The sequence below is a fragment of the Cyprinodon tularosa genome, unplaced genomic scaffold (genome assembly GCF_016077235.1).
Source record: "Cyprinodon tularosa strain WSP-4 unplaced genomic scaffold, ASM1607723v1 ctg352, whole genome shotgun sequence".
Lineage (NCBI taxonomy): Eukaryota > Metazoa > Chordata > Actinopteri > Cyprinodontiformes > Cyprinodontidae > Cyprinodon > Cyprinodon tularosa.
Genome location: NW_024039066.1, coordinates 122,370 through 133,796, shown reverse-complemented (window position 1 = coordinate 133,796; position 11,427 = coordinate 122,370). Strand labels below are relative to the sequence as shown.

Below are 11,427 nucleotides of genomic sequence, written 5' to 3'. Positions count from 1 at the left end.
GTTTGGTCATCAGTATGTCGTTGCGAATTTTATTTATATAGCACTTTTAAAAAGAAAGAATTTTGCCTAATGTGCTTCACAAGAGTAAAATGTATCAGTTAAGAAAATGTAAAAGTAAAATATGGTAAATGAGGAGAAAATGGAGTGCAATTTATAACAGCTTAACAAGAAGACAGCACATAATGAAAGACCTGATTTAACCAAAAATGAGCTTGAATTAAAAACAATTAAAACATTTTTAACTGGAACTTAAGTGACAGGCTGGTGCAGAGTTTAGGGCTACAACTGCAAAAGCCTGATCGGTCAATAAATTATTAGTTAACTTAAAATTACCTTCCTTCGTCAAAAAACTTTAAATTTTTGCTCAAGTTTAACCTAATTAAAAATAAAAAAAACCCATCAATCTGTATCAAATACCTTTGCTGTGGGGCCAAACCATTCATTAGACACCCCAATTCTAGAGCTTTAATCCTCTAATTGAGGTATCTGGGTAAATGTATAGAAACCTTACATTGAAAAGAAAACTTTTTAAACTTGATTTAAAAAAAATCTGAGTTTGTCAATTTTTTAATCGCTTTGGTGAAGAAAAACTAAAATTAAACAGTAAAAGATCCTAAAGGTGGAAATTTGATACAAATTTTTGTATTTAAATATCCACGTTTACATAAATTGTGTTGTCTGCTCTGTTTAATGCTTAATGTACACTCCCATACTTGCAAGCCTGGCTTCGTGTCTGCACCCCCCCCCCCAAAAAAATTTTGGTTTGGTCAAGTTAGCGTGTGCTATCCCCGGAAGTACCTTCTTACTCTTCAAAATAAAAGCCCCGCGTCCACCCTCCTTCTGCAGTTTTTTATTGAAATCATTTCTGAACAGGAAAGGGGGTTTGTTAACCTACGCTAAGGTTTCAGGCGGAGTTTGGAGCCATAAAACATTAAGCGAACTTCTTTCCAGCTCCACTCGCTCACCTATTTGAACTGAAATACTCTTTCTCAGAAACGGAGGACCAACATATGGGAATATATCAGGCCTCGGTTACACTTTTTAAACTTTTTATATGGCTTTTTTTCTCCTTTCAGTGGAAGCGCTCACTGAGCAGGAGAGGAATCTTCTAGTTTCTTAAAACTGCGCTCCTTTTACTTATTTTATTCTTGCTCCCGGGTTTCTTTTCATGCATGCGATGTCACGGAGTAATAAAAGAAGAAAGAAATGTTTGATTTCTTATCCAATGGTTCCCAGTGAAAGTTGTTTTTGAGTTTATTTTATTTTCATTTTTTTTTTCCTCCAAGAAACCAGTTGAGCTGCTGAGGACAGGACTTTATAATCAATGTGGTGTCAGCTGGAAGGACGAGGGGTCCGGATCTCACCTAAACGGTACGCTTAGAAATCCTTACTTTTTTCGCACACTTTTATTTTATTTCATTTAATTATTTATTTTTGGAATAAAAACAATGATAAAATATCCAAACATGCATATTTGGTTTTCATAAAGTTTACTTTCTGACATGTAAACACAGGCGCGCGCTCACACTTAAGCGCATCGCGCGTGTTTTATTCCCATTAACGCGCTCTGGGGTCTTTGTTGAGGTTCCAGGTAGTTATCCTGCTTATTTTTGACATATACCTTGGCAATCCTGCGCTTGTAAGCTGCTCCAAATTTTGTTTTCCTTGGCAGTCACTCAAGTGAGGTGAGAGCTACCGAGTCCCAGCCCAACCCGCAGGTAGATCACACACACACGGTGTGTTGATGCTTTAACTCTGTGTTGTCAACAAGATAAAGGAGTGAGCTGACGCTGTGGGTGGTATCATGGGTTCAGCGAAAAATGCAAGTGAGAACAGAGAAGGAGAGAGTTTTTCCCCCCTTATGTAGTTTGAGTTTGGATGGAAGGGGGGGTTACATGGATTGAAACAATCAGAGTTGAATTAATGGGATGTTTGCACGGCGGGACAGCTAGGCCGCAGTAAATGAGCTCCTGTGAAGACAAACATTAACCTGGATGTTTTTCCATGTTACTTAATCAAACTGCTGAAACATGCATTTTTTTTTTTTGCATAAGTGCAGAGATCAGTTTATTTTTAGGCCCTGTCTGATTTAGATTTTTTAAATACTTTTAAAAAAGTATTTAAAGGTAATATTGACTTGAAGGTAATATTGTTGATAAATTTTTTTGCTTTAGTAGTTAAATAAATTTTTTATTTTTTTGTTTGTTTTCAGTGAAAAGTTGATTTGCTTGCATTCTTTTTCTAATGATACACATATGCTGGAGAAGATTCAAACTCATTCCAAATAAAGTAAAAAAAAAACAATCCGCTGGACTTTGTTTCCAAGTTTTGAATTGAAAAAGCTTCCTGGATGGGAAGCAAAACATCTTCAAACTTGGAAGTTTTTTGTTTGTTTGTTTTTTTGGAATGATTAATGACACACAGCATTTTATGAATAAACCCCACAGATCATTGAAGCAAATCTATGGTTGTGCTTTTCACATTCAAAGACCTTTGCCGGTTGGTCCTCTTTTTTCTGCAAATCAGGTATAGTTTAGTTGGAGCTAAACTGAAAACAAAGTTGTTGGATTTGTTTAGGTAGCTCACGCCCTGGAGTTCTCAGAACCATAACCTTTGAGGGGCTTGTACAGTCAGTGAATCACCTGTCAAGCATTTGAAGCTTAAATGTCAGCAGCAGGTTTCCATAAATTGTATTCTTTTAAATTCCTCTTCTATTGAAAAGAAAAGAGAAAAGAAAGGAGCTGTTGCTGCTTTGCTTAAATAGTTATTTTAAACCTAAAGGTGTTACAGTATTTGCTAAAATATACAGGATATTCATTAGATCCTGTAGATTTATCAGTTTCTTGATCAAAAATGAGGGGATTTCTTAGTTTTGAAATAAAAAGGAAAACATGCAGATTTTTCAGAATTTCACATGTTTAACATGTCAGGGGAAAAAAACAATCAATCAATCAATCAATCATCTCTGGCCGTTTGATTTTTAGTTTCTCCAGCTTTAAGAGGAACTTGCTGCTCCAGGCAGCTTTACTCTCCTGCAGCTCCCTGAGTTGCACAACATCAAAGAGTCCAGATTAGTACAGGATGGGGCGCAGTCCCAACACTAACACACAGTGCATTATCTCCCTGTCAGGCTGACATTAGCCACGCATGAGGAGGGGGATTACTCTGTAAACAGGCTAATAAGCACAGTAGCTTCTGCCAGGTGCGGACCTGCTTTAGGGCATCTGTTCGCTGGTTCTCTGCACCATAATCCCTCCTAATTACCTTTACTTACAGCGCTTTGCAAAAACTATTCATACCAGTTGACCTTTTCCATGTATTGTCACGCCACAGCCACAATGAGTTTTATCATGATTTATTGTCTTAAGGATAGTGCATAGCTGGGAAGTTGGAAGATCAGGATGCAATGGTTCCAAAGTTTTTCTCCTTAAGAAAAATTTTAAAAGTTTGGTGCTTTTATACCCTCTTTCTGCACTCATGACCCTAAATAAATTCCAGTGCTACCATCCAGTTTTAAATTTCTATAAAAAATCAGCAGTTCTGTAATTTGATCTAGTAAATCAGGTGAAATTGTGAAGAATATGGTGCAACGGCAAACCTACCAAACCTTATCTGACATACAAAGAGGAGCATTTATCAGAGGAGCAGCCAAGAGGCTGATGGTAACCATAAAATGACTCCACAGCTCAGATTAGAGGAATCTGTCCGCAGAATAAATATAAAGCCCTTTATTAATCTGGCCTTCAATGATAGGCGGCAGGAAAGAAGCCAAATTGAAATTGTATGTGCTCTGAGCAGATGAGGTCACAATTGACTGTTGTTCTACAAGTTGACACTACGTGAGGCGGAAAACTAACTCTTTACATCATTGGAAACGCAAAACCCTCAGGGCAAAACAAAGCGTTGGCAGCATCATGCTGTGGGGATGCTTTTCTTCAGCTAGTCAGAGTCGATTAGAAGGTGTAAGGAACAAATTCATGGGAATCATAGAAGTACCTGGGAATCAATGCGTGATTCCTCGGAATAGTCGTCAAAATCTTAGACTTAGACAAAGTTTATTGCCATTTTTTATGCACAGAGTGTAAACAAAGTTTTGTTGCATACAGCCATGCAACAGTCTGATATTACAGTTGGAGCAGACAAACATTACTAATATAAAGTGCAGCAGTGATGTAAACAATGTAGGAAAAAAACCAAACCAATTTTTTAAAATGGTACAAAAGGATATTAATATGAAAACATTCAGTTAGGTGCAAAAATAATTTGGTGCAAAATGCAGTAGAACATTGAGTGTGTCCTATTTCAAAGGATTATAAAAGTTCAGAAACAATGGTAGTGCAAAATAATGTGAGTCCAGTTTAGAGTTCAGCCATTCATCTGTAGTAAGACCACAAAAATACACATGTGACTGATCCAATGTAACAGAGCTGGAACTATGAAGCAGAAAAGGAGGGGAACAAATGTTAGTTTGTAAAAATGCATAAAGATAGTAGAGATGCATCCCAAGATATCTGCATCTGTTGCTGCGAGGAAAGTAGGTTCTACTAAATGGTGACTCAGGAGAGCTGAATTAAAACGCATTCCGCTTTAATGTTTGTTAATGCATCAATTTAAAGCTCAACGCTCATCGGTTATGCAATACTTTGTGTCGGTAAAAAATGTAGAATCCCATGAAAACATGCGGAAGCTGATGAATATGAATCATGTTGTAAGTAGTGTTGCACCGATACCAGTATCGGGCAGGGCCCCGATACTGCACTAAAATAATAATATTGGCGAGTACCGATACCATTTTTAGAATGGTATTATTCATCTATTGTCCCCCTTTCCAGGTAGGCAATACTTCACAAAGGTAGGCAGCAGCTTGACGCAATGGTTGCAATTATTTTACATCGAAGTAGTATGCAGTTCTTCATATAGACACACACACATCAATTTCAAACAGATGGTATTGGTATGGTATCGGTATCAGCCAATACTGCACAGCCAGGTATCGGGTATCGGGGCCAAAAATGGCATCGGTACAACACTAGCTGCAAGGTGCACTGAAGTCACGGCAGGGTGTGAGTTTCACCATGTGTTAAACGGCTGCAACAAAACCACTTCCAAGATGGTTTCTATGCATGTTTAAATAGGCAATAAGGGTAAACCAAAGTTATTTGTGTTCTCTATTCCAATGAAAAGATAAGATATATTCAAATTAGATATGTTTTACTCCAAATATTTATAACGTGGTTAAAACTGGAAAACACCTGAAATGTGTTTTTCAAATTATTGGAATAGTCTTGAAAGTTCAGTGCGATTGTGTTGTTTGATTAGTATCGGTAAAATAAATATGGCTATTTAAGTGAGTATTACCAATACAAAAGACAGTAAACAAACAGTTGTCAAAAAGCCAACGGCTTAAAGAAGGAGTTAGAGAAAATAATGTTTAAATGCAAAGTGTGGGAGAAAGTTGCAACTTCTGTTTCTGAACACCTGAAACTAAGAAAAAGAAAAAAATCCAATCCATCCAATTATTCTGCAGTCATCTGTCTGTGCTAAGGTAAACGATAAGATCATTGAGGCTAATTTAAGCCTTCTGGTTAAGTCATAGTTTAGTCTGTTGGCATGGATTTATGCTTGATGATCTGCTTGTTTGTTCGGGGCATTTCCCCCCACATTTTTTTCCTTCATTTCAAAGAATATTAAACATATGCAGATCAGGAATGAGATGAGTAAAGCCAGATTTGTACATTTTGGAGATTACAAAGGCCGCCTGAGCCAGAAGGGGTGGAAGCACGCTGTGCATGTCGTTTAGCTTCGCAGCCAAATGATGCGTGTCATTGTAGCGAATGGTGATGAAAGTGCTGTAGCATTCTACCAAAACACCACTTACCTACCAGAGCCTGCCTTTCTGCTCTTTTTTTTTTTTTAGATCAGCACTTTCCCCTCATGTTCCAACAGTCCCCCTCCCAAAAAAAGGTAATTAAAGCTTCCAGACTTTATCCTTTATGTAAAGCAAGAGTCATCTTTTGAGAGAAAGAAATGAAAACAGACTTTTTACCTAGATGTTTCTGCAAATAAAGTAATCTGAATCTGATTTACTGCAGGGAATCCTGGGTTTTTATCCGACTTTAGTGATTAATTTCGTTTTAATGTTGCTGATTAGGTAAATTAATGAATGCACACATTGAAAATTAGAAAGGGGTTAATTCTCTCCTTTTTCAGACTGTTTCAGGAGTAAAAAACTAGCATCTTCTGCTTTTAAAGAATATTTATAGTGTGGTGTAATCCCATCTTAGAGTTTATAGATTTTTTGTGCAGATACAAAAAAGAAGTGGATGTTTTTACAACATTCAAATAATAAAAAAAAGCAGGAAGAGGATGATTAACCTGGTTGGGAAAAAATGTAGAAAAATAAATGAAGAAATCGTAAAAGAAAAATTGCAGGGGGCTGTAAAGTACATAAGCTGGAGAGAAAGTTAACCTTCGAGCTGATGGTAAACAAACTTCCAGCTCTAAAATTTTATGAGAGAAAAGCTTTGTTACATGTGAAAACGGCCTAGTTAAAGTACAGATTTAAATCTAATTAAGAATTTCTGGCTGAATCAGAATTCCCTTTAAGATGAATCTATGATACAAAGATACACTTTTTCAAAATAATATAAAAAACATAGTCACATTTTTTTTAAAATAATCTGTGATAAGGATCTTGAACTGTAATTTTATATTTTTTTAACAAATAGCATAAATAAAACCAACCACTGTGACGTAGGACAGTCACCATATAGTAGAAGAAGTTACTATACAGAAGTCACCATGCAGTCGAATAATCATCTATAATATGTGGACCTTATCAGAAAAAAGAAATAAAAGTATTTCCTATTGGGCAGTCATTTTTCATATTATTTCCAAATCATAAAAGAAAAAACTTGAAAAATGCAAAAATTTCTAGCTGCAAAATGTAGGAACCCTGGTTTACAGCCATCCAAATTGCATGCTTCTACACTGTTAAACAGTTTTCAACAGTTGGTCTTGACATGCAAATTTTTCTTTCATCACAGGAGAAATTTGGCAAGCTCCTTTTCCTGCCATCATTCAGGGCGCTGCAGCACTTTGATGTGATTTACTGTCAGCATTAAAAAGCACTTGGAGCACCCAAGGTGACTGGATGGGTGACTTATGAGTGGAGCGAACCTGGTCCTTCCCCCACTGTAAGATGCGTTGTGTTCTGGGCGTGGCCCGTCACTGAGGGAGATTTTCGCTGCTAAAAGCCAGCAATGAAACATCCACTCAGTCACTCTCAAACAGCCGCAAGGAAATAAACACCCTCAGTCATGAAACGTCTTTTCCTTTTATTTTCACATTTGCCTTCTTTTATGTTTTTGTCTTCCAAATGCCCGAGGAAACTATGAATGAGCCACTTAAGTTATGCATCGCTGACATTCCCATCATTCCACCGATTTCAGCCTTTTCTGCTCGCAAACAAATAACCAAATCCGCTCTTACGTCGACTGCTGCGTCGCCTGAATGCCAGCCCATTCTAACTGCCACAAGGACGGGGTGACTGGAACACTTGTCCTGTTAGTCAGAGGGCAACCTCATGCTGAAATTCGGATGAATCATCTCTGCATGCCTAATTACTCTTGATTTCATTCACACACGATTCCCAATGGTTAAAAGGTCTCTTCCCATTCAGGAGAAGTTTACATCTAATTTCGTTTGGAACGACAGTGAGCTCGCAGTTTGAACAATGCAGGTTATGGCATGTAGGTTATTTACGTTTCCATCTCTTAATAACGGGAAACTCAATCTAATTTATCAGTCATTACCTTTCCAAAGAAGAACAAAAATCACCCCCGGGTGAGTTCAGGAAGGATACCTGAGGTTTATCTCCTCTTATCTATATCTTGTTGATAGATGTTATTAAAATCCTGTTACATTGCAACTCCTTAATTCTGACAGCAAGGTGCTGACGTTACTCCTTTGTTTTTGGAACAATTAATGTAAAACTTTGTAATAACTAATAATTTATTTGTGACTTTCTGTCTGTAGCGTCACTTGAGGGGGAATTTTGGCCCAGGCTTCCAAGAATTAAATAATTTGAGGTTGTTTTTATGTTTGGGATCTACAATAATTCAAAAATTTCACCACTTAGTTCAAATCATGAAAGGTTTGTTTATTTCTTTTGCGCTTAAGCTAAAAGAATATCTTACCAGCTTTGGTCCAAATGTTTAATGTTTCTGGAAAAGGTCCCAGATTTACAGTTTAGGGTAATTTTGTTGCAGACTTAATGCTGCATTTATGAGCCTCATCCTTAATCTAACTTGGATAAATATGTCAGGAGTTTACCTTTTCAAACAGAAGGTCGTCTGGTCGTTATGCAGATTGCTGTTTTTTTTTTTTTTTTCCACCCAGATATTTCCCAGTTGGTCTCATCTGTCAAATTTCCTTCACAACCATAATATTTACTTAACATTTTAATGTCTTTAGGGATTTTTGGTATAAAGTCTGCCCCTATTATACAAAGGAAATACTCACAGATATTTTGGTAAAGATGCTACGTTTCTTATCACCTTTAGGAAGAAAAGAAACCCTTTAGTATTTAATTTGTGTAAAAACTGAATAGTAATTATTATTATTATAGGGTAAAGTTAACCCCTAGATTATCAAAGCAGTAATTTGTTTCCTCTTGATTCTTGCTTGCTTTTATCCACCTTCTGTAGCTGTAATGACTGACTTGCATGCACACCGCATCTCTGTTTGAAGGTCAGTTCCTAATTCAGCAGATTCTGCATCATTCCCTCCTGGGCTCCACATGAAGAATAAGTGCGATCTCTCTGTACTTGGTTCTACTTTTTCCACAGGTTCTGCCAAGATTTTTAAACCCATACGTCAGCAGTTGAAGCTCTGCAGCCATAAAGCTGCAGGGCCACCAATAAAACCTCTTTTTACATTCTTAATTGGGGCTCTTTGTTTAACTTGAAAAGCTACAGTTTGCACTGTATGAAATAACGCCTTCTCTCCTCTCTGTCTGCCAGCTGATACGTCCTGGGAGTGATGCACTGGCTTCCCCTGGTTGCCATGGTGATCGCCTCGGCCCTGCCCTTCCCTCATAACCCCGCGACGACGCAGCCCGGCTCAGGCAGCCGCAGAGAGCACCGCCGTGACCCGGCCTCCTTCCTCCCGGCTCCGTCTTTGGACTACGGCCTTGGAGGAAATGCCTCTCGAACAGACAGCAGCAGAAAAAGCCAAAAAGATTACATTAATCTCTCAGTTCATAGAGAGACCTCCACATCCAGAGGGGAGGATCAGATAGCCTACAAAACTTTTAGCAGCTCAGCCAGCAGGGACAAAATCAGCCTGGAACCACTCAGGACTGAGGAATCTCCGGAGGATAAGTCTCTACCAAAGGACTACAAAGCCAGCAGGAAGGAGGACTCCGGCGTTTTGGAGTTCTCAAAAAAAATGGCCCAACAGGACTCTACGGGTACACCGTTGCTTCCTTCAGGGCAACTAAGAGACACATCGACATCCAGTACAGGAGCCACAATGGTTCCTGGTGAGGACGGTCTGACCCTGGAGGCTGGGCTAGGTCTGGGGGTCGGGATGGAAAGCCTGTTGGAGATAGATGAGATGTTTCTGGACGCTCACCCCAGAGTCCTTTTCTCACCCTCTCCATCACCTCCAGAGCATCCGCCGCTCCTGCTGATGTTGGAGAATGGCCTGACGGACGAGGAAGGCGGAGAACTAGAGGAGCAGGAGGATGCGGACGGGCGCATCGAGGGCCATGGCGACCGAGCTAACGACAGAAGCACGACGACTCCAAGTTGGGCAAACTACTCCAGAAGAAAGGACGAGGACCGTCCTTTTAAACGGAACAAGCGGTCACCCCAGAACGACAGCCGGAGGGGCGAGAAGTCTGTGTGCGAGTCGGAAAGCGTTTGGGTGACCGACAAAACGACCGCCATAGACACTTACGGCAAGGAGGTCACCATCCTCCAGGAGATCCAGACGCAGACTGGATCTCTCAAACAGTACTTCTATGAGACCCGGTGCCGCCAGGCCGATCAGCGCAGCGGGTCAAGCATCACGAGCGAAGGGGGGTCAAGATCCGCGGGGACGGGCGTGGCTGGGGCCGGCTGCTTGGGCGTGGATACAAAACAGTGGAAGAGCATGTGCAAAGCGAGGCAGTCGTTTGTCCGGGCCCTCTCCAAGGACGCCAACAACAGGATGGGATGGAGGTGGATCCGAATAGACTCATCCTGCGTCTGCGTGCTGCTTTCCAGAACTAATAAGGGGGGGAAGGAGGTCTTGCCGAGACGGGGGAGAGTCTAATACAAGCAAGGAAGGGAGGGGACGGCAGAGCAGCTCAGACATTATCTGTCCACACATTTTCAAATGTCTCCTTCCTCCATTTTATGACTATTACCAGAAAACAAGAAGACCTCAATGCTAGATATTTTTAGAGAAAACTGTTACATAGACATTTTACATCAAGAAGTACTGTTTTTGTATGTTTTATCTTTCATAACCTAAGTTATTTTTGACTAGTATGTAAGCATGTCTTTGATATTAATATATTTCCTGATGTGTCCACAACATGAAACCAGTATACCTTTTTCTGTATCTCAGTGTGTATTTATAGAAGACGTCTTTATGCAGTTGTAGCTCTCTCTCTGGTGTCTAATGATAATTCCAGCCTCTGGTTCGCCACCTTTTGAAAGCAAAGAGCGCCACCTACTGAGATTCCATTTCCCTGCTCCTAACTCTTACAGCTGTGGGTGAATGTTACAGGTTCCTTCTGTGGGACCCGCCTGGGTTGTAAATTATGTGGCACCTAGAGAAGATCTGATGACATATGATAATAAAAGAAATTTGTATGTAGATTATTTAAGTGCAGCTTTGATGCATTTGTATTCAAAATATCTTTTGTTTGTTTTATTCTTTAAAGTAGGAGAAAATGCACCTTTTAAAATGCAAACTGGGAATAGCTGCTAAATTATTGAAATGACTAAACGTGGTGATGGCTTTCATTAAATGATAATGATAATGTATTCTTAGATTTTAATAGGAATAAAATGGTATAAAAACGTATATACGAGTAATATAATAAAAGATTTCAGAATTATGCATAACTATAGATGCTTTTCTAAAATATATACATTAATAACTAATTACTAAATATTAAAAATACAAAAATCCAGTGACATATTTTTAAACAAATTTTATGCAATCTTTAATTGCACATCAGTTATAAAAACTTTTCATGCACAGAGAGCTGAAATACAAGTAATTAAAAATGCAGATAATCTTCAGATAAAGTGAAGTTACGAAGGAATTCAAGCTACCGTAGACCATGCAGATTATTATAAAGATCGTTTTTCAGACCATAAGTGGTCTGAGCTGCCTTGGGTCTCAGGGAAAGTTGCTTCACAGATGAAG

At 39.0% G+C, this 11,427-nt stretch overlaps 1 protein-coding gene across 1 annotated transcript; it reads left to right on the top strand.

The window, feature by feature from the left end:
* The first annotated feature begins 935 nt into the window (after positions 1 to 935).
* On the top strand, positions 936 to 10,874 carry LOC119790000 (beta-nerve growth factor). Its single transcript, XM_038295281.1, has 3 exons — positions 936 to 1,371; positions 9,024 to 9,437; positions 9,522 to 10,874. The coding sequence occupies exons 2-3, from the start codon at positions 9,043 to 9,045 to the stop codon at positions 10,318 to 10,320; spliced, it is 1,194 nt and encodes a 397-aa protein (XP_038151209.1). The 5' UTR covers positions 936 to 1,371; positions 9,024 to 9,042; the 3' UTR covers positions 10,321 to 10,874.
* The last annotated feature ends 553 nt before the right edge of the window (positions 10,875 to 11,427 follow it).

Bases quoted from the DNA above. Each gene is read 5' to 3' on its own strand.
- LOC119790000 (XM_038295281.1), top strand. From the start codon at position 9,043: ATGCACTGGCTTCCCCTGGTTGCCATGGTGATCGCCTCGGCCCTGCCC. The intron at 9,438-9,521 runs GTTCTCAAAAAA...ATCGACATCCAG, and splicing joins GAGGACTCCGGCGTTTTGGA to TACAGGAGCCACAATGGTTC.